This window comes from Pelodiscus sinensis, chromosome 3, assembly GCF_049634645.1.
Source record: "Pelodiscus sinensis isolate JC-2024 chromosome 3, ASM4963464v1, whole genome shotgun sequence".
Taxonomy (NCBI): Eukaryota; Metazoa; Chordata; order Testudines; family Trionychidae; genus Pelodiscus; species Pelodiscus sinensis.
Genome location: NC_134713.1, coordinates 55248925 through 55272548, shown reverse-complemented (window position 1 = coordinate 55272548; position 23624 = coordinate 55248925). Strand labels below are relative to the sequence as shown.

Here is a 23624-nt window from a genome sequence, read left to right as displayed (position 1 = left end):
CTACTGTTTTTTTGCATATGCTTGTTCCATTAGCAGTGACCAATTCCTGAAATACTTTTGCTCATGTCCTTGCTCGTACCACACACATTCTGTTTTCTTTTCTTTGCTGTAGTTTCTATCTGGAAACATTATCAATAGGAAGCAAATCTGTTTGTGTGTGTTCTCTTTAAGGAAGGGCAAACTTTGTCATAGCTTGGGAGTTCTTGAAATGTTAAAACATACATTAAAATAAACAGGACAAACTTTTGTCACTGTGAGAAAAATTAGATAAGGACTTCTGCAAAGTCAGAAAAATTAAAAAAATGTTGAGAATTTTAGGAGTAGGAAGTGTAGTGGGAGCTGGAGGTACTGTAAAGGAATGCAAAAACTTAGGATCACATCAGGATATACCCCAGCAAGAAAAGGGGTTTGAGTGGATTGTTTGAGCATATAGTTGTCTGCGCATATAGTTAATATAGTTGACCAGGCCTTTTTCAGTATTTTTCATCTGTACATTCTCAGTTGTCCTCCTACATTATTATAACTTTGTGCCTTAATTTTGCATAATCTCTTGAAGAATTTATTGGATCCTGTTTGTCTTGGTTTTGCTGACATGTCATCATTTAATCTATCTGCTGACCTGTAGCTGTCATATACACATTTCTTCCTTTGGTATGACTCCTTCAACCTCCACATCCTATTGACTAGTCCTATTCTGGATGGGACAGGTCCCAGTTTTTGGCTTCTACCCTGAGCCAGTGCCATAGATTTTTTTGCTTCAGTTCCTGACCATATCCATTAGGTTAGTACAGATACGCAGTTGATACTTCTTTGGCTACCGGAAGGTTCCTTTCTCTTCCTTTTTTCTTCCTTTCTGTTAATTACTGCTACTGTTATGGATTCTGTAGATAGCAAAAGTTCCACCTGTGCTACAGTTTCAAGCTTTGTCTCCCTTAGGAGTATGCGGCACCTGTTAAAAGCAGAGGAAGAAAGGCAAGTTGGCATTGAAAGGGGAAAGGTTGAGAGTTTTTGCTATTCTGCCTCCTGCCTCTGTTTTTAAGTCTTTTTTTCCTTCCCAGTGAATAGCTTCAGTGTTTATCTGCTGCTTCTGATAGTACCCTAAGCCTCTGCACAGTGAAGTAGACCCATTCTTATCCATTTCATGTCTACTCATATAGTAGTTCTGAATAACAGCAACACTCAGCTGCAGTAAAGCTACGAGTATTAGCGAAGTCACTGGAGTGGGCTGCAGATTTAGGAAGATGGCAGCACTACAGTTCTTTATAATCACTTTTGGGAATTTATCTTAGAGAATCATAGAATACTAGAATGGGAAGGGGCCTCAAGAGGTTATCAAGTCCAGTCCTCTGCCTTCATGGCAAGATCAAGTACCATCTAGGTCAAGCCTGGGCAAACTATGGCCCGTGGTCTTGATGCAGCCCACCAACCCACTGAATCTGGCTCACAGAGGCAGTGGGGAGCCCCAGGCAGGCTCCCGTTTGCTGCAAGGCTCCGTTTCCATTTTAAAACTGGAGGGGAGAGGAGGTGAGGGAAGAAATTTCAGGAGCTGCCCTGTCCCTAGCACAGTCAAGAAACTGGCCAATGGAAGCTGTTTGTTGGAATAAGAGGCAGCCAAGAAGAACCACATCCCTTCTCCCCAGCTCATTTACTCACGGAAGGACCAGGCTAGGCAAGCAATGTGGCGGGCTGGGAAACATTTTAAGCTCTGCAAGCCTTAGCTCTGCAGGCTGGCAAGGTGGTTTGGCTGTTTGCTGGTAAGTCTCCTGGCCAGAGCCTGCCTCTGGCACCCCAGCCTCTTCCTGCCCCCACACTCAAAATACCGAAACACTCTGTTCCCCTCTTGCACCTATGCCCTCTCCCAGATCTGGCACCCCAATTTCCTGCCTCAGATCACAATCCCCTTCAAGCCTAGGTCACATCCCAAACCCCTGCACTCCAGTCTCCTGACCAAGGTCACAACTCCCTCCTTCACCCAAACGCCCTCCCAGACTCCAGTCTCCCTCCTGCACTTCAATCCTTTACGCCAAGCTGTCTTCATCACCCATCGTCCATTGCAGACCCCACATCTCCTCCATTAATATCATGGAAGAGTGTGTCCCTCAATCACTTTCCAAAATCTTGGAGTGCCCTCCCCCCATCAAAAAGTATTACTCATCCCTGATCGAGGTCATTCCTGATGGATGTTTGTGTATCCTATTCTTAAATATCTCCAATGATGGAGATTCCACAACCTCCCTTGGCAATTTATTCCTGTCCTTATCCGCCTTGACAGTTAGGAAGTTTTTCCTAATGTCCAACCTAAACCTCCCTTACTGCAATTTAAGCCCTTTGCCTTTTGTCTTATCATCAGAGGTTAAGGAGAATCATTTTTCTCCCTTTTCCTTGTGACACTCTTTTAGGTATTTGAAAGCTGTTATCATGTCCCCTCTCAGTCTTCTCTTTACCAAACTAAACAAACCCAGTTCTTTAGTTCTTTCAGTCTTTCCTTGTAGGTCATGTTTTCTTTACCTTTAATAATTTTTGTCGCTCTTCTCTGGATCCTCTCTAATTTCTGCACATCTTTCCTGGTTACCAGAACTGGACACAATACTCCAATTGAGGCCTAATTAGTGCAGAGTAGAGCGAAAGAATTACTTCTTGTGTCTTACAACATTCCTGTTAATGCATCCCAGAATGACGCTTGCTTTTTTTTTGCAACAGTATCACACGGTTGACTCATATTTATTTTGTGGTCCACTGTGATTCCCAAATCCTTTTCTGTAGTACTTCTTCCTAGACAGTCATTTCCCATTCAGTATGTGTGAAACTGATGGTTCTTTTCTAAGTGGAGTTCTTTGCATTTCTCCTTATTAAACTTCATCCTTAGTACCAAAAGGGCTTGAAACATAATATTTTAAAAATAAATTTCTTAGAAGTTGATGACTCTTCATTGGGAAAGCTATTCATTCATCCTTAGTATGTGGGCAGTTGGATTTTCCAAGTTCTGAATTTTATGATTCTCTGTTCTACCTATAGTAAAAATCTATTTAACATCCATTTAGCTTTCTTTTCTGATGTGTTAGTGTTTTCTACTCTCTGCTTTGATTTCTGGTTTATTATGTTAGATGTCATTCACTACCTAATGTTGTTGTCCTACTTCTCTAGTTTAGCATTTATGATATTGTGTAGTACTTTACATCAGTATCTTATGACAACAAACTAATTTTTTACCCCTTCACGTTATTTTTTTCTTCACTTGGAAACCTGAAGAATAAGAGCAAATCAATGTAATTTAGAAAGAAATATCCATGGATGCGCAAAATACTTTAAGGTATAAGCCTTTTAGTTACAGGCTCAGTGTACGGCCTTGTTTGATGTCATAGATTATGTATTATATTAAATTTTTGATACAGTGGAGAGATTCAAAAGGGAGTTAGTCACCCAACTGTCATTGACATTCAGGATCCCCTTTGTGTCATTAAAATCCCTCCCTATCTTAATGAATAATTCATTATATTATTGGCTCTATTAAACATTTGAAGATTGTGACACTTCAGTATTTCAGAATATGGCTAACTAGATTTAAATTCCAGAAAAAACTCTGCCTTTGGGTAGTTGAGAGGCCTGGGGGGAAAAGGAATGTCTGTAGGAAAACATATTTCTAGGGAGTGCAATATGGAAAGTGAAAAATGAAGTCATTGCAGTTAAGGTGCTAAGGAAGTTTCCTATGTAATGGAGTATACATTTAATAAAGAGAGAAAAGAATGAATGATGATAAGCAAGGACATATGATGCCTTTCAGCTCTATGTCATCCATTCAGATTTGGATCAGATTGGCTGTGGCATACCTTTTAATGGCTTGTTACCATTTGATGGCTATTGCTTGTCTTCTGAAAAGTGAGTTGATGATCTCACACAAATTACTAATGAATATGTGACCATCTTACAAAACCACTGAGTGCTAACATTGATAGTACAATTTAAATATTAAAGGTGACTGTAACTCCTTATTTTTCTCATTGTAGCAAAGTTTCTCTCTCTCTCTCTCTTTCTATTTAAATTCTGGCAAGTCTACACACACACCAACACACATACATATGTGTGTGTGTGTGTACATACAGACTTGGCAGAATTTCAAAAATTTTGGAAACTCAGGAAATAGAAAGGGTTAGACAGTAATTATTTAATGACAGTAGATATTGAGATTGATAAAGTTAAAGCTTTACAATAATTAAAACACACATTATCAGAATCACATGTAAAAATATACAAAGTGAATATCCTTAAATCCAACTCTAGTATGTCCTAAAACAATATTCTTCTTTCTTTATCTGTAAATTTAGATGATCAATGAAAATATTTTTCATCATTTTATGTGTGTACAGTAAAATTGATATTTATCAACATTTACTGATACAAATCTAATTATTTGAAGCCTATGCATACATGCGCACACACACATATAAAATCACACAGAGAGGTTTGTGTATTAAAATTATATTAAAATGTGAAATATTAACAAAGTATACTTCACATAAATTACATTTTTACTCAAAATGTAAGAAACATTATAATTTAGAAAAAATGAAACACAAATGGCAACCTTATGGTGTTGTAAGCAACACTGTATATCTAATGAGATTGAGAAGTTATGCTTTACTAGGCAGTAGCTTTATTTTATTAAATACAACTATGTCTACACTGGGAAGGTTTGGCGACAAAAGTGCTGTTGACATGGAAAAGTCACCAAAAGTGAAAACCAGTCAAACCAATTTTTCTGCCTCCCGTTGTCAACATTTCATGGCCACATTACTAGCTCCCTTGTCGACAGAGCAAAGCAATGTGGGTAAGCATCCCACAATGTAATGTTGTGTAAAGTCAGAGCTGATCACTGTGCTTCCTGGGATTCTCTTGTAGCATTGTGAACTGTCCATGCTCAGGAATGTCAAAGCAGCACAGAAATCTCTCTACTCTTCCCCCTGCAGCACCAGAACAGGAAATTCCTATGATTTGTTTTTGGTTTGTTCCCCAAAGGAAACAGCTCACTCAGCTGTCACATATTTCTTGGAGCCTTGAAAGGGGAACGGTGCATGCCGTTAGGGCAGTAGATATCACAAAACGCTGAGGACAGCCATAAAGACAGGCATTCTGGGATACCTCTATTTTTAGCCTTTAGAAAATATTCTGAATTATACAATATAAGTAGTGTCATGACTTATATATATCATGACTGAACATGCATTTTTTCTTTTTGGATATATAGGTTATATAATAAAGAAATTTACCTTACAATAGTTCTGGAAGTGTCTGAAACATATATGAATACATGCAGTACTGGCTTCTAAAAATGGTTCATTGCAAGTTGTTTGTTTATTTCACTGGAACCTTCTCATTTCCCTCAGTTCATGTGGAAATTGTGAATTGTATGGTAGATTGAGACCAGTCTGTGGCTACCAGCTGGCATTCCATGATTTATAGACATTTATATTGTTTTAAATGACTGCTGTATCATTAGCACTAAGCAAACAATACATTTTTTCTCTCATCAAATGTATTATCTTATCAATTATTATTAGTTTTTGGGTTAGTAGGCAGATATATCTTATTATTTTCCATTCCCATATTTGCTGGAATCTGATGGTATTACCATACACTAAGGTCTTGATCCCGTACCTCTGAAATCAGTGGGGGCATTGCCATTGACTTTGACAGAATCAGGCAGTGAGTGCCCAGTTTTGCAGAGACTGATGCACAGATGTAACTTAATTTGCATGAGAAATCTTGATGAGAGCAACTCATATGAGTATAGTTTTATGCATACATGGGTCTTTGCAGGGTCAGGGCCTTAAAGCCCATTTCTGGAAGCCCTGCATAGACAAAGCTCCTATTGCATTCAGTGGACATTTTGTCTATAAAAGTACTATAGGATTGAGCCCATAAAACACAAGTACATGATTTCACCATTGTGAGCAATAACAGCAATAACAACAATAATAAAAATAGCAGTTGTCTCATTTATTTTTTATTAATATAATGAGATTTTTACCTAAAAAATCTTTTATTATGCTTCATTTGACCCTGTTCTCAATCATATGCCCACAGTTAGGCCCGGAGCCTGCAATAAGTTCCATGTGGATTAATCCTTGATTTGTGTAGAACCCCAAGGAAGTCCATGGGGATCTGGGTAAAAGTGGGTTGGATCCATTTTCAGGCATGGAGTCTAAGAGCTTTTCTTTACCTTGAATGGTATTAATTCAATAGAAATGCTAATGGCTGGAGGCCAAATCCTGCATGTCTTAGGTAAAATTCCTGTTGACTTTAGGGGGAGTAGCATTTGGGTTTGTTTAGCTTTCATATGTGGATGGCATTTACCATAGTTAATTATTGATTGTACTGTACATTTTTAATTGCCAAGTACCACTTCTGAGTTTTCATAAAATGGATTAAAATCCTTTAAAATGTTAAAGACTTTTCCCCACAGTCAGTTTTTCAGTTTATCAGGAATCCGGTCATTTGGATATCAACAAGTTGGGCTGCTGCTGTTCTTCAGCAGTTACAGCCTAAGGTCTCTGCTGCATCAGGTCAATTTGCTTTCAAGGTTGGTGGAGCTATTTTTTCCATGTACTGATTTTTTTTTCTTTTGAAGCATGCTCAGGTCAGTTGTCTCTGCCTTTGCATTAAATTTGTCCTGAGCCATTGCTACTGAATCAATATTTTATAATGATATTCTTAATATGCAAATGTATTTTACTATTAACATCTGTTGCATGATTTTGATACTAAATAACTACTTTGCTGTCTCTAGCAGTGTGATTACAGTAAATAGAATGATGAATGCATGCAGATTAATAGTCTAATCTCACTGCCTGTGTATGGATAATAGGAAAAATAACATTTATTCCAGTACTAGTATATCTATTATATCAATATTACAAAGCCATATTATCCTATGGTTGGAAGTGACAGTAAATAGCTATATGAAGACTGTCTACTTCATTATTATAATTTTGTTATGATTGTATAAAGACCTAGCAGCAGTTTAAATTCTATGATTTATGGCTCAAAGTTGCTTTTTTCATTGAAACGTATTTACCATAACAAAACAAAAAAAATCCTTATTTAATCTATAATGGAGATCTTCCAGGGAACAGACAAAGTCTGACTAATAAAGAATGCTTGCAAAATAGTGTCAAGTATTTATGGAAAGTATGGCTGAATCTTATCTTACTTTGTAGACTTGTTTAAATAGTAATCTATAGTATACCTACCATGCACTGACAGTGAGTCAGTAAAAGACTGCATGACTGAGCATGACAATGTTAAAAAGGGAATATCATTATAAAATATTTTATGAAACGTCTTTGTGTAATGAACCCTGTACATGGAGGCTTTTGTCTATTGTGGGAAGCTAAAATAAATTGACATTTCATGTCCATATGCATGATGCTGCAAAATAGCGTATGTAAACTGTTTCTTTCTATACTGTTCAATTACTTTTGTCACCAGCTCCTATGAGTTTTTATTTGCAGTCCTTTGTTCCAATCACTGGTGCCCTCTTCACTGTTTTCTATAAATTCTGTAAATAAATGTCTACAAATATGCCTTGATGTTGTCTTTTCATAATTAACCAATGTGTTGTAAAGAACCATACTGGCATTTTACGTTAAAATGCTACTTCAAGTATGGGTACACCTGCTGCAAAGGGAACATGATAATGATGATTTACACTTTGGAAATTGTACAGCAATCTGGCGTAAACATGGAGAATCGTTGTATCAGTTCAGATATTACTGCAAATTCCTTAAAACCATTACTATATATTAACCCCTTCATTCCTGAATTCTTTGCAACCATTTGCAAAATATGCCAGATTAGTGGCTCCTAGGAACAGAGGGGTTAAGCTCTCAGTACTTTGGAATAATGTAATACATGGATATAGTATTCTTGATATACATTTTATATGTATACTTACATATTGAACATAATAAAATTGTTTGACTAAACATTAAAATGCTCAAACTTTCTCTGTAGTATAAAATATACATTTTTCTTTATCTCTGCCAAGTTTTCAGATTTAGTAAAATATAATTGGTAAGAAATATGAGTATGCAGAGACCATTTAAAAAGAGTACTGTATTGATTTTCTAAATGATCTCATGGTGTTGTAAGCAGGTTGTGATTTAGCATGCTTGTACGATCTGCACCCAGCATGTACAAAAATCCTTAATTGTTATGTGACATGTTTGCATATGTGGTTATTATCTGTGAACTCATTGTACATGTATCCAGATGTGTTTTCTATTGTGCTTGATTTTGCTGGCCATTCTTGAATGACTTGGCAACTCAAGAAACAAATATTCTGTGCTGTCCTTTGTAATGTGTATGCTCTTTGATGTTTTGTCATATTTCGTCAGCTTTTATTTTACCCTTTTTTCCAACACATATCTTTATATTTGTTGGAAACAAATTTATGCAAAGACAATCTTAGTAAGCTTTGCTCAACATTTTTATTTTATTTATTAAGATGATGGTACCTTGTTCAATTTAGTAAACATTTCCCTGATGTAAATCTTTTGCAGTTAATCCACCATCAGACTTGAATTTTGCAATTATAGATGAACATACTGTTCGAATGTCATGGACAAGACCACCTGATGCAATAGAGGGGTACAGGATAACAGTGGTCCCTACAACCGGTAAGGTTTTGTTTTATAAAGTCACATCATCTAGCACCACTACATTTGTTTTGTTTTTGCAAAATCTATTAAAAATGATTTTTGTATGTCAAAATGAAGTGTGAGGGTAGATGTTAACACCCTCCTAATTTTTATAGATAAGATTGTTCCTTGTCCTTATGCAGCTGCGTAGAGGTGTATGAGGGAACAAGGATTTCCCTCTGTTATATGGCCAGTGTTAGGGCTACCTACATCATAGCTTCAACATTTTGGGATATACAAGAATTGTGCTTCAGGATATGTCTACACAGCAAAATTATTTCTAAATAACAGCCGTTACTTTGAAATAACTTTACCAGAGTCTACACAGCCAAACCGCTATTTTGAAATTAAATCAAAATAGCGGAGGGCTTATTTCGAAATTGGTAAACCTCATTCCACGAGGAATAGCGCCAATTTTGAAATTGCTATTTCGAAATAAGTGCTGTGTAGATACTTATTTTGAAATAGGGGGCTCCCCAAGACCAGTCTATCAGCTCCCAGGAGCCTGCCAGGGGCTGGAAAAGGCAGGCGCCTGCCTGGTCCAGTGCGGAGACCAGGGACCTAGTTCAGGTTTGGGGGATGCCTCCAATGTCCATGATCTCCGCACTAAACAGAGGAACGCAACCGTCTACAGGCAGATGGCTGCCAGCCTGGCCTCCAAAAGGCCACATGCGGGCCCAGGAACAGGTTCTCATGAAAATAAAGGAGCCACAGCAGGTGTATGACAGGGCCACAAGGGGCAGCTCCCAACCAGGGGCAGACCCAGAGCCCTGCCCTTATTTTGATGCCATGGACCACAACCTGGGGGGCAGGACGGTCTGTGTCCCCCCAGGTGGTCATCGACCCTGGGGCGGAGCTTGCTGCCTCCTGCTGATCAAGCCCTTGCTGCCTCCCCAGCTACTGCTCCTCCTCCCTCTCCTTCTCCCCCTCCCGCTTCTTTCTCCCCACCCCCACATCCTCAGGGATGCCAAGGCCCCTTCACGCGCAGTGCTGGGAGACAGTTGGGCTGGCGAGACTCCCAACCCTGAGCTTCTCCTCCCCCTTCCTCCCCTTGCCTCCCCCTGCCAGCTCCCTCCTCCTAGGTCTCCCTCTCCCCTCTTCCATCCTCCCTCCTCCCCTCTCCCACCTTCTTTCCCCAGTCTCACCTCAGTTTCATTCTTCCCCCACCCCAGTTTTGTTCAATAAAGAGGCTTTGTTGTAATGAATACATGTGTCTTTTATTGTACAGCAGGAAGGAGGCTTAGGGAGGGGTAAGTGGAAGGACGTGAGGGAGGAATGAGGCACAAGCCCCCGGTGGGGCACACCACGGAGACTGTTACTGCCTGCAGAACGTGCTCCCAGGCTCGCAGCAACACGTCCAGGGGAAGCACCAGAGTGCCCAGGGGCGGCTCTGGCTCTGTGTTGCAGAGTTCTGTGGTGTTGCAGAGTGCTGTGGTGTCCTGAGTGAGGACAACCAGAGCACTCAGAGAAAAAAATGCTTTGCTATCCCTCAGCGAGGTAGGCAAGCAAGCAGAGAAACATTAGAACCGGCTGTCCAGGGGCGGGGGTCCCTTTAAGCACAGGTCTCAGATAGCCTCAGGCAGCAGCCATACAAGGTAACCCTGACCTGATGCTCTGACGGAACTGGTTCCGGCTGGCCTTAAGTGCTATTCAGCATCCTATTAGTGTGAACGTGCTATTTTGAAATAGCAAAACGCTATTTCAAAATGTATTTTGTGTCTAGACGCATTATTTTGAAATAAGCCATTTCGAAATAACTATTTCGAAATAAGATATTTCGAAATAACGCTGTAGTGTAGACATACCCTTAGATGCTTCTTTCTTGGAGCATCTAGGTGTGAAGGGGCAGGAAACAGGTAAAGTCATGATTCTACTTCTTCCTCTTATGTGCTGGTTGTTCACATTAATGCAGTATGCTGCACGTCATAAAGAGGGGTTGTGCACTTACAGACTCATAGACTTTAAGGTCAGAAGGGACCATTATGATTATCTAGTCTGACCCCCTGCACAGTGCAGGCCACAGCATCTCACCCACCCCTCCCAGAATAATTCTCTCACCTATATCTCAGATATTGAAGCCTTCAAATACTTTGAAGACCCCAAGATGCAGAGAATCCTCTAGCTGTGATCTGTACCCCATGCTACAGAGGAAGGCGAAAAACCTCCAGGGCCTCTGCCAATCTACCTGGAGGAAAATTCCTTCCCGACCCCAAATATGGCGATCAGCTAAACCCTGAGCATGTGGGCAAGACTCATCAGCCAGACACCCAGAAAGTTCTCTAGTAATTCCTATCATCCCTCCATTGACCTATTTCCCACTGATAATTAATGGTCAATTAGTTACCAAGATCATGTTATCTCATCAAACCATCCCTTTCATAAACCCATCTAGTTTAATCTTGAAACCAGATAGATCTTTTGCCCCCATTACTTCCCTTGGAAGGCCATTCCAGAACCTCACTCCTCTAATGGTTAGAAACCTTCGTCTAATCTCAAGTCTAAACTTCCTACTAGCCAGCTTATATCCATTTGTTCTTGTGTCCACATTGGTATTAAGCTTAAATAATTCCTCTCCCTCCCTGGTATTTATCCCTCTAATATATTTAAAAAGTGCAATCATGTCCCCCCTCAGCCTTCTTTTGGTTAAGGTAAACAAGTCAAGCTCCTTGAGTCTCCTTTCATAAGACAGGTTTTCCATTCCTCGGATTATCCTAGTGGCCCTTCTTTGTACCTGTTCCAGTTTGAATTCATCCTTCTTAAACATGGGAGACCAGAACTGCCATCAGTATTCCAAATGTGGTCTCACCAATGCCTTGTATAATGGCACTAACACCTCCTTATCCCTACTGGAAATACCTCGCCTAATACATCCCAAGATCGTATTAGCCTTTTTCACGGCCATGTCACAATGGCGGCTCATAGTCATTCTATAATCAACCAGGACTCCGAGGTCCTTCTCCTCCTCCGTTACTTCCAACTGATGTGTCCCCAGCTTATAACTAAAATTCTTGTTATTAATCCCTAAATGCATAACCTTACACTTCTCACTATTAAATTTCATCCTATTGCTATCACTCCAATTTACAAGATCATCCAAATCTTCCTGTATGATATCCCGATCCTTTTCTGAATTGGCAATAGCTCCCAACTTTGTGTCATCCGCAAATTTTATGAGGACACTTTTTATTAGGACACTTGCATAGCTTATTTTGAAATAGTTTATTTCAAAATTGGGAGCGTCTGCACAGCCTATTTTGAAATAGAGCACTCTTCCTCCGACTTCCCTTACTCCTCGTACAATGAGGGTTACAGGAGTCAGAGTAAGAAGTCCTCCAGCTTGACAGTATTTCAACATTATTTTGAAATAACTACCTGCTGTGTAGACGCGAACTAAGTTATTTCGAAATAACGTTGCTGTGTAGATGTACCCTTGGAGGCCCAAATCCTGCAAACTGGGATTTTCTAAGGGTGTCAGGAAGTTAAGGACCCAAATCCCATTGAAGTAATTTGAATCTCCTGGCTGCAAAAACTTATTCATGCCAGTGATTTCTTACTTTCGTGAATAGTCTCACTGAAGTCAGTGACACTTCGTACATCAATAATGGTCTGCAGGGTTGAGCCCTGAAATCCTGACATTTGTGTAGAAAGTTAACCCATGCTTTCATTTCCTTAAGATGTATCTAAATTTGCATGGTTCTGAGTGGGGATGTAAAAAAATGGTTTAAAAAGTAACTGTGTAACCATTAAAAATCCTATCAGCTAGATGGTTACACACGCTGTGGGCTCTGCCATATAAAGCTTATACCTCAGAGACCGTGGTGCAGCTGGCTACTAGAAAGCTGGGTACTGCCTCATCTGCAGGCTCTGATACAGAGCCCACAGCACAGGGCAGCAGTTAGCTCTTCATAAGTTCGACCAACAGCTGAAACTGGTATGTGCTGGGAGACAGCTTATAAGCGACTCCCGGTGTGCACCTGTTTCCGGCTCCACGCCCGAGGACCCGGATGTGCTGTGGGATTTGCAATATAAGCTTTATATTGCAGAACCTGCAGTGTGGGGTTGACAGCTGGCTTCCTGGAAGTAGGGCCAGCAGCCAGAGCTGGTGTGTGTTGGGAGCTAGCTAACATGCACTGGCTTCTGGCTGTTGGCACTGCTCCCAAGAAGCCCAAAAGTAGGGCTCCCCAGGAGCAGGGTTCAGAGCCAGGAGCTGGCATGCACTGGTGAAGAGTGTAACCGTAACAGAAAGTTAACATTTGAATGGTTGTACTCTCACATCCCTAGTTCTGAGCTCTTTCAGCTCCTGTTAACTTACATGGGAATTTAAAGTGCTATGTACTGCCTGGGAGACACTATGCAGGCTCAGGTCCAAAAGTTTTTGTGTTGACTAGCCCAATACTCAATAATGTTGGTTAGGTTTGCAGAACTTTTTCTTAAACATGTAGCTCATTGTCAAAAATAATTGTGAAACATACATTGACAGTAGATAGGCAGTGGAAGTTCTGCTCAGAGTCAACCCAAACTAGGGGCTACTGCTGGGGGCGCAGCACAGGGATGCCGGGCCGGGCGGGGGTGGCACCAGGCATGCGCCGTGCGCCTGGGGCGGGGCCGCGCATGCGCTGGGTGCCCGGGGACGGGAGGCCCCGCGCGCCCAGGGGTGGCAACGTGCACGCATTGCACTCACGGGGGTGGTACCGTGCTCCTGGGGCCTGGGGTGCATGAATGGCTCGGCTCAGCCCTGGTTCTGCTACTACTGTTTCTAGCTGTATAGTGGGAAAGGTAATTTTCACTGTTGGTAATATGTTTAATGGTGTCTGATTCCTGGAAATCCCATTTCAGCCATTATCCCATTGTAAATCAAGAGTAATTCCCAATGTCCGTAATGTAAAACTGACGTGAATTCAGAATCAGATCCAGACACACTGTTTTTAAACAAAATGGACTCAAGTGCAGTGTGAATGGGAAATGCCCAAATTACAATATGTCTTATGCTAATTCTCCACAGGTGTTGATGGTTACTCATGGTAAAAGGCAGTGGAGAATCAGGCCCAGTGTTTTCATGTACTTAGTCATATTAGAAATACAAATTTGGAAACATTTCTCGTCTTCCAGATTTTATGTATTGAAAAATTGAAAATGGTCCTCTGTTAAAATATAATAGATTACATAACATAAACAACCCCTTGTTCCAAACATCGACTTTTTCTAGAGCAAATACTATGAATCTCCTTGAATATAAAATATTAGAACCACATTTCCTCTCATATACAGGCTGTCCTCACTAGAAGTCCAAGATATGTTCCAAAAAACTTGGACTTATAGCAAAACAACTTAAAGTGGGGAATTTTTTTTCCTGTGGCTGACTTCCATTTGTGCAAATTGTTTTTTTTTAGCATGACTAAAGAGTGGGGAATGGGAGGACTTATAACGCATCAGTTCGTACAAGCGTCAACGACTTTAGTGTGGCATGGATATCAACCAGGGCGACTTATAGCAGGGACGCCCTGTATGCCAGTGTAAATCATTTGTAACTCTACTACATTCACAGGAGTTACAATTGTGTAAATGTGATATTAGATTAGAATCAGACCCACTATATAAATTGATTTTCTGAATGACAGCTAATTTTATTTTACACATTTGGCGGGTAAGTAAAATGCTTTATTGGTAACAGTTTTTATGTCCTTTGCAATTAGATGTTTCAGAAAAGCAAACAGCTATTTTAAAAGTTTTATTTACAGCCTGTGGACAGATAGTGCTTTCTGTTATTTTTTCAGCTTATCAGTTATTGGGCTTAGACCCTTCATGTTAATTGTTTTTTGTATATTGTATTGCAGATGGACCTACTAAAGAATTTACTCTTGCACCTAGTGTTACCCAAACTATATTATCAGATCTTATACCTGATATAGAATATGTTGTGACAATAAATTCATATGATGACAGAGAAGAGAGTTTACCTGTCTTTGGCCAACTTACAAGTAAGTACACAGAAGAAAAAAAAGTTTGACATAAGTAAATAAAGCATCTTAAGTGGCTATGTAATATTTGGGTTATAGGACCAAATCCTGACTTGGTGCCAGATGGCCAACAAAATATCAGTGCTATAGAATGGCCATCAATGGCTTGTGGGTAGCCTTTTCCCTGTTATGCTTTATTTATTGCTTTGCCACAGATTTTTCGTATATAATCAGGGGCATATTAATGACAGTATGCCAGTTTCTAATATGGAGATAGTATTTACTTGATATACAGTGTGTTGCAAAGGTTAGTTATTAATTCTCATAAAACACTTTAGGATGGAAGGTGCAGTATGATTTACATATTGGCCTAACTGGAATGTTGTCAAATCAGTGTCTGGGAATTGTAGTTGTAAATTTTATGTATGCATCCTCAATCTGGCTGACATATCTCCCTCACATCTTATTTTTCTGAACTTTCACAAAATGTAACCTGCAGCCAAGTGACAATTTCCCTTCCACTCATCCTGTTTATGTTGTGGTTTGTTTAGTTCAGACGGGTGTTCCACTGAGTCCAGAGGACAAGAGGCCAGACCAGATTCAGATACAAAGTACGTTTTTTTGTCTTCCAGCTTATGTGACATTTTAGAGGTAACTAAGCATTTGATCCAAAGCCCAATTAAGTCAACTCAAAGTATCCCAATGGGCTTTGGATCAGATGATAAAAGTCAAACCCTGTGCCTTTGTTGTTTAGCAGTAAAACTGTACTAACATGTAATTTGGCTGTGTGCTATGTTGACTAAACTTGAGCAGCATCTGTAAATATGCAGTGTGTTATGAGAAAGAGGTGAAGATCTGAGCACAGAGCCAGGGATTTCATGTGAATCAGCTCACAAACCCTATGCTGCCTTGTGCGCATCTCAGCCCTTTAATAAGTGTCTTCTTCCTGAGGGCACACACAGTTGTGTGATTTGTGCATAAATATTTGTGTCATACAAAAAAGGAGTCTATTTCCAGTCATATTTTAACACATTTTACAAATACCTTATTTTACTACTGTTTTAGTAAGTTATTTCCACCAAAAGCATTGAACTTTTTGTTCAGTATTTACTATTTCTGCCTCAGAGTTTATCAGTATTATTGTAATGAATTTCTTTCAAGTTCTCTGTTTCTGGAATATGCTCCCAGTGGATATGTCATTAAAGGTAGATGAACAGTGTCCCAGCCAACTAAGATATTTCACAGAAGGATTCTAATCTGTTTACATTTCCATTTGGCTTGGCTTTTACTTGTTCGATTTCCATTGGGCATTTTTGATTTATAGCTTTTGATTACAGTATGGGTCAGTGAAAGTGTTTGGAGCTATTGACATGTAAGTGATCTTTCATTATTTTCTTAAAAGATTTGTGCTGTGTTTAACCTATTTCAGAGTGCTCCGTCAATGCACTGACAGACTTAGTTTTTCTTGTGGATGGCTCTTGGAGTGTGGGGAGAAGTAACTTCAGATATATTTTGGACTTCATGGGCACTCTCATATCGGCTTTTGACATTGGGGAAGAAAAGACACGAATTGGAGTTGTTCAGTACAGTACTGATACAAGAACTGAGTTCAACTTAAATCAGTATTTCAGAATGAATGATCTTCTTGATGCAATTAAAAGAATACCCTACAAAGGTGGCAATACAATGACAGGTACAGATTTTAGCTCTTTGATAACACAAAAACTTAAAACAATAGTTGACGAAAAACACCCTTGAAGTCTGTTTGTGTAGCATTTAATTTTACAGCTGAAATTCTATTTGAATCCTTCTTCATTCATATCTCTGAGAAGTACAGACTCTTTTGTTGTTTTTAGGTGAAGCTATTGATTATCTGATTAGGAATGCATTCACTGAGTCTGCTGGAGCAAGAAAAGGCATTCCTAAAGTAGCAATTATCATTACGGATGGAAAATCTCAAGATGAAGTTGAAATTCCTGCAAGAGAGCTTCGCAACCTAGGAATTGAAGTCTTCTCTTTGGGTATGTCAGTTATTCATTAATTATTGTTATAATTTATTGTGGGTAAATGAAATAGCGCTAGCTTGAAAGATGCATTTTAAAGGCTAGGATGTTCAATGCATGGTACCTGAGACTGGCCTTTTGGTCTCTCTTTAGCAGAGATTCCCAGCTGTGCCAAGCTGCATGGTAGTTTTGTAACATGTCAAGCTGGAGACTAGGATATGCCAGGCAAACTCAGTTTGATATGTGACCGCATTAAAGTTTCAGAATGAGTCTCTATAAATAAAAATATATTGCATTATCCCGCAGCTTTAATTAACTTTTAGTAGCCTGGTTGTTAGTAATTACAGAACTTAACCTGCATCAGCTTTATTCTAAGTTGCTTTAAAACTTTAAAAATATACAAAGATCTAAATGTTGTACACATAAAATGGTCTCATTTGTAATTTCTTTTAGGAATCAAAGCTGCAGATGCAAAAGAACTGAAACTAATGGCATCTCAGCCATCCTTGAAGCATGTTTTTAATGTGGCAAATTTTGATGGAATAGTGGATGTACAGAATGAAATAATTTCACAAGTGTGCTCAGGTGTTGATGAACAGCTGGGTGAATTGGTTAGTGGAGAAGAAGGTGAGATTTTTACAAAAGCTTATTTTTAACTAGAATATACCTAATATGTGTTTTTAATGTGATGGTTACTGCTTATTTTGATATTTTCAGCTATTTTATAATCTGCCATTAGTATATGGAAGACATGTTTTTGTATCCAGTTGTATAGATTTAAACAGCAGAGGATTAGAACTCATATTGTTGAATAGACTTGATATATCCTACAGAAATCCATTACTGCAAATTGTTATGTTGCCCCTACACTTATCAGAACCTGAGAACATAACATTTTAGACCAAGTGCTCCACCTTGCTGGAAAAAGATGTGTTGAAGGGGGAAATTCACGTGAAAAGACCCACATGTGGAGGGCATACCCTTATTGTTTCAGGCAGGGAAGGGCAGCTTGGGTTAGGACAAGATGTGATTTGGAAAGGATTGGTTTGGCAGTCTGAACACTGCTAAAATCAAATAGGTCTCAAAATATAACCTTGCACTTTCTGTACCTTTGCAAGATTCCAAAATCTTCTCTTTCTAGACAATGGCAGTGTGGACTGTTCCATTTGTTTGGTTTCCTGCAGGGGCCTTTACTCATTCAAACCTTTTGATATGTTTCCAGGAAATAGATAGGTAAAGTTTTATTGCAGGTTTGAATGACAGAGCTCCCTTTGTAACGTCTACTCAATTTTGAGGAGATCACATAGAGCATAGCTTTCGTTGCTGATCTTCTGCTTCATTTGGAGCCCCCCCATGATTCTGCTGAATTTATTTACATCAACGTTATTTTAATTTTTTGAAATAAATAGAGAAAATTTGAGCAAATGCAATTGAATCTGTCATAAAGTCAGTCACAAAAAATTAGTTTTGGAAAAAAATCTGTTTTTATAATTGATTTTGATATTTTGGGGTTTGTTTTTAATTTTTCAGTTGTGGAGCCTCCTTCAAATCTAGTGGCCACCCAAATCTCATCAAAATCTGTTAGAGTCACTTGGGATCCATCTGCTAGCCCAATAACTGGCTACAGGGTGCAACTCTTTCCAATGATATCAGGTGCCAAACAGCATGTGCTGATGGTTGGCCCCCAAACTACTGCTTTAAATGTAAGAGATCTTTCTCCAGAAACAGAGTACCAGATTAATGTGTATGCAATGAAAGGAATGACAGCCAGTGAGCCCGTTACAATAATGGAAAAAACACAGCCAATTAAAGTTCAAGTGGGTAAGTTATCAATATGATTCTGATATTGTAGCTCTTTTTTATATCGATATCTCTAAATGTCTCTCTTAATAAAAGACCTTCAGTTACTGGAAGACATAGTTTTAGTAAATGGAATTAGTTAAGCTAATGATCATTGTTGAGTGTTGATAAGTGATGAATCAATTGATTAGAAATGCAGCTTCAATAGAAGTGCCATGACTATTGGCTTTTATTCTGGTGATTCTTTCTCTTTACAGAATGCTCCCGTGGTGTGGATGTAAAAGCTGATATTGTGCTTTTAGTGGATGGCTCCTACAGCATTGGTATCGCCAATTTTGTTAAAGTAAGAGCCTTTTTGGAAGTGTTAGTTAAAAGCTTTGAGATTTCACCTCAAAAAGTACAAATAAGTCTTGTCCAGTACAGCAGGGATCCCTATACGGAGTTTTATTTGAACAGATACAACAAAATTGAAGATATAATTCAGGCTATTAACACCTTCCCCTACAGAGGTGGATCTACAAACACAGGCAAAGCGATGACCTATGTGAGGGAGAAAGTATTTGTTACCAGCAGAGGATCAAGACCAAATGTACCAAGGGTCATGATTCTTATTACTGATGGAAAATCATCAGATGCCTTTAAAGAACCAGCCATAAAATTGAGGGAATCAGATGTAGAGATATTTGCAGTTGGTGTTAAGGATGCAGTACGTACAGAACTGGAAGCAATTGCTTCACCGCCTGCAGAAACCCATGTGTACACAGTAGAAGATTTTGATGCTTTCCAAAGAATTACCTTTGAACTTACACAGTCTGTCTGCCTACGAATTGAGCAGGAGCTGGATGCTATAAGGAAGAAATGTAAGTAATTATCAATACTTAAAGAAACAATGAAAAAGCAATGAAAATAGTCTGAGCCAAATTTGATTCTCAGTTACATTTATGTAACCCCTTTGTTGTCAATGAAAATGTCCAGGTATAAATAAGGGCACAATCTGCTCATCTGTTTTTAGCTAACATGATATACTCAAAACATAAAATAACTCCAAATAATTAGCTAAGTGGACTTGATTCTTCTCTTCTTTACACCTTTTAGCTTTCAGGGAACAGTGCTGATTTTAATAATTTAGGACCTGATTGATCATTTTAATCATAATGAAAAACACTTGGAAAAACAATTATTTTACAAATGTAAAAGAAGAAAATTAATTAGGAAATACATTCCCAACTCCCAAGTGTTTAAAAGGACAGTAAGTGAGAGAGCCAGATTTACAATGATGTAAATCTAGAATGACTTCATTGGAATGATTTTGCTTTTACACAATAGTTTTAGAGGTTAAAATATGTTCTCGGGAAATAAAATTACTTATCATTGTAAATTCTTCTGTAGTTGTATTTAAAAGAGTTTAGAAAGTTACCATCTTAACAAATTTCAGATTAAGAGTGAGAAATCATTCATGATGTTAACCTGGCTTTCAGTATTAAAAAATGCAGAGGAATTTTTCATCTGCTGCTACATCCTTTGCTTTACATTTTTGTATTTAAAAGGGTCACTGAAATTGGAGAAGCCCAACATCTGAAAACGCTAGCCTCTTTAAAAATAAACCTTTGTTTCAGAATACCTTTGAGATAATGAAACTTATGTTTTGGGGCTCAATCACTTTTAACAACCCCATGGTAGACTAGTCAAGCCAGCCAAAACTAGCTGAGGACTTCAGATTTATATTTGTGCCTGAGATAATCTCTACTATCCTTCTGGCTCCCTTCTTGTAAGAGTGTTGAAATAGTGTCAGGCCTGGTCTATTCTAAACCAGGTAGATCAGCTTCAGATATGCCATCCACCTACGCAAAATGCATAGCTGGATTCGATTTACCTTAAGCCAAGCTGCCGCAGTGTCTATGCTGTGGGAGGCCAATGGGAGAACATACTCTTGTCAGCTTCCCTTACTCCTCACAGAATGAGGAGTACAGGACACCGGCGGTGACTGCCCTCAGCATCCAGTTTGGGGGTCTCCACTAGATTTGTTAAATCGAACCCTAGAAGATTGATCTCTGGAGGGGTCTATTTCCATATTGTAGACATGCCCTTAATTTCATTTGTGTTCTAGTGATCCAGTAAAACAAGGGTGCTCTGTTTTCCCAAGGGTATTACCACTTGTGATACATGAGAAAGAAAGAACCCAGCTTAATTCTGAGATTCCTCCTTAAATTTGCAGTTACAAATTACAGCTTTTTCATTGAAACTAACACATTTGAGGTGGAAAACACTGAGCTGATGTTTCTGCTCATTGTTGTATGGTTTAAGACAACTCAAAGATTATCACAGAATTTTATGTATCAATGAGTGAGAATTACAAACAAGCATATCAAGAAAATATTTATTGACTCAAAGAAATTATCTGATTGCAGGAAATATTTTTGAGAGATTTTAAAGGGGGTTTTAAGTGTTTTATTGTACTGTGTGGCTTTCTTTTTTAAACAGCTTATTTACCTGCCCGTGATTTGTCTTTTTCGGAGAAAACGTCTGACAGTTTCAAAGTGAATTGGTCTCCAGCTTCATCTCAGGTGTTGTCCTATCTTATTAAATATAAAGTAGCTGCTGGTGGAGAAGAATTCCTTGTTTCAGTACCAGCTTCAAGTACTAGCTCAGATCTCACCCATTTACTCCCTGAAACTACTTATGCAGTCAGTGTGATTGCAGAGTATGAAGATGGCGAGGGTCCTTCCTTGGATGGGGAAGAAACAACTTTAGAAGGTAACCGTCCTATTATGCTCAGCCAGAATCATGTTCTATACTCAAGTAGCAATCTGCTTTATTAAGATAAACTTGTATATGTGGAATACCAAGCTAATGCTGAGAGATGGCACTGGTAAGTGAGATGAGAATGGGCATTACTGTCTCCCAGTGCGTTGACTAAAGCTCTAAAATTCCAATAAAGGACAGCTATTGAATGGTTGCTGGGTACTGTGTTTTCTCTGAGGTTCAGAGGCCATTTTTCCAGTAGAGCATGATGGTATCAATGAATTAAATAACAAATAAAGCATAATGTAAATATATACTAGTTAAAGCTCTGATCCAGCAAATTTATTGCCACTAATCACGTGTTTAAAGTTAAGCATATGCTTAAGTAGTTTCCTGCATCTATGTCTTTTAACTTGTGTTTAGAGAAACAAAAGTGCTATATGGACAAAATGAAGAAATCTGTTCCCCAGACAGGGACTCCTTAAGAGCAGGACTTAATGGGCCTGATGTTATGGATATTAGACTGCTATGGAGTTTTCTCTCAGTACTGTCTGCAAGATCAGGCCTATTTTAAGGGGTGACATGACAATTAATATAATTTTTGTATCCCTATAATTAGTCAATTCAGTCTAATCTAGCTGGGATTTTAAGATGCACTCATCTCTTTCCTTTATTTTTAGTTCATGATATAAACTCTGACCTTATAATCCAAAAGATTCTAAGGTGAACGACATGAAAAAGAAATAACATGAAAAGTCATGCTGTTAATGAGTTTTCCTCAGTATTAATTACAATTTATGTTTGTTTATAAAATGGCTTGGATTGAGGGAACAATCCAATATGGACAATTTTGGCCCAGAATCTCAAATGTGTTTAGATATCTAACCTACTTTGAAATGAATAGGAATTGAGGATCTGGATTTTCATCCTTTATGTATTTGTGTACATAATCTCATCATGTCTGCACAGGTCATAATGTTTTAGCCACATGTAACTCTCTCCCTTAGAAAACCATCTGCTTCAAATGTTAGTTTTTGTTTTATTTTTCTTAAGTTTACTGGATACTGTGTTTTTATGAATCATAAAATGTAGGGCTGAACTGTGAAGAACTCAGGAAGCATAAGTAATTTCAGATATGTCAGAAATGCACTCCATATTGTGACAGATAGTGCATTTTAAAATGTTCACCAATTTGAACTGATAAGATCTTTCCATTTTTGAGAAGCCACTAATGCCATGTAAATGCCAGTAGTTCTGTATGCTGAGTTGCTAGCAGCTTGGGTTGAAAAGCTGGTTTCTTGATAACTGATTTTGGCAATAGAAGTGTAAATCCTATGCTGTATTTATGGTCAGTGAAAAATAAGTTGCTTTTTAAAAGAAAGTGTTTTTTATGGTTCAACTTTTAAACAGATCTTTAACTGAATAACATAGAACAGAATTTCTGATACATTGATGTTCAAATTATCTTTGTCAAGGAAGTTTATCTTGATGTGGTTAGTGAACACTCAAGTGAAAGTTTTGTCCTTAAATTAATATGAATAAACTCTCATTGACTGTTGGGCAACACATGATATAATTTGGCTCAAGGAATATGGCAAAGGATTAAATTATGCCCTGTTCCATCTGTCCAATCTAGCTGAATGGTCTCAGCTGAAGCCATATTTTTTGTCAAGGACAAGACGAGGTTAAAAAGCAGGCCTTATTTTTTCTTATCTTCCAAGATAACATACAATTTTCTGTTTTGAGAGGAGCAGCCTAATTAATAAATATTGTAAGTAGTCAACAAATGAAAAATTCATATAATTTATGAGAATTTAGTTTATAGAGCACCAATATTGTCAATATTTTTTCTGATTATGACATTAGATGGCTTTTCAAAATCTAGTGTGCACATATGTATAGTCAAGTGCATTTGATGCTTATTGTCTTAAGGGGGTGGCATAGAAGTAAATACCTACAAACAATGAAATGTGTGCAAAAAATCTTTATTAGGCAACCTGTTGTTTTAAGAAACTGCTCCACAGTATACCCAAATGTGCTCAGTAGTGTTCTACGCTACCTTTAGTAGACGTCTACCCTGTTATCCAGCTACTTTGGCAGATTTGAGTGGCTCCATAAAGCAGCCAACATTGTAGTTTAAGATGTAGCTCTGGTTTTATATTTTCAAAAGCAACTCATAATTGTAGGTGCCTGACATGAGAAGACCGTAAGAATGGCACAATGTGTCAGACCAATGGTCCATCTATACCAGTATCCTGTCTTTTGGACAGTGCCAGATGCTTTGGAGGGAATGAACAGAACAAGGCAATTTCCTTGTTGGCCAGTCCCCTTTTGGCAGTCAGAGGCGGATATGCATTTAAAGTATCCTGATTTTCAGAAAGTGCGGTGCATCAATTCTCTGGAACACCAGGCCTTTGTAAGGTGTT

At 38.6% G+C, this 23624-nt stretch overlaps 1 protein-coding gene across 1 annotated transcript in view; it reads left to right on the top strand.

Annotated features, from left to right (window-relative positions):
• The window catches only part of COL12A1 (collagen type XII alpha 1 chain), a 153126-nt gene that overhangs the window by 6979 nt on the left and 122523 nt on the right, over window positions 1-23624 (top strand). Inside the window, 9 exon segments of the mRNA XM_014577982.3 lie at window positions 8559-8675; window positions 14531-14674; window positions 15205-15264; window positions 16083-16346; window positions 16510-16674; window positions 17110-17283; window positions 18187-18477; window positions 18714-19316; window positions 20938-21210. Of these exon segments, the coding sequence (XP_014433468.2) occupies window positions 8559-8675; window positions 14531-14674; window positions 15205-15264; window positions 16083-16346; window positions 16510-16674; window positions 17110-17283; window positions 18187-18477; window positions 18714-19316; window positions 20938-21210 (2091 nt within the window).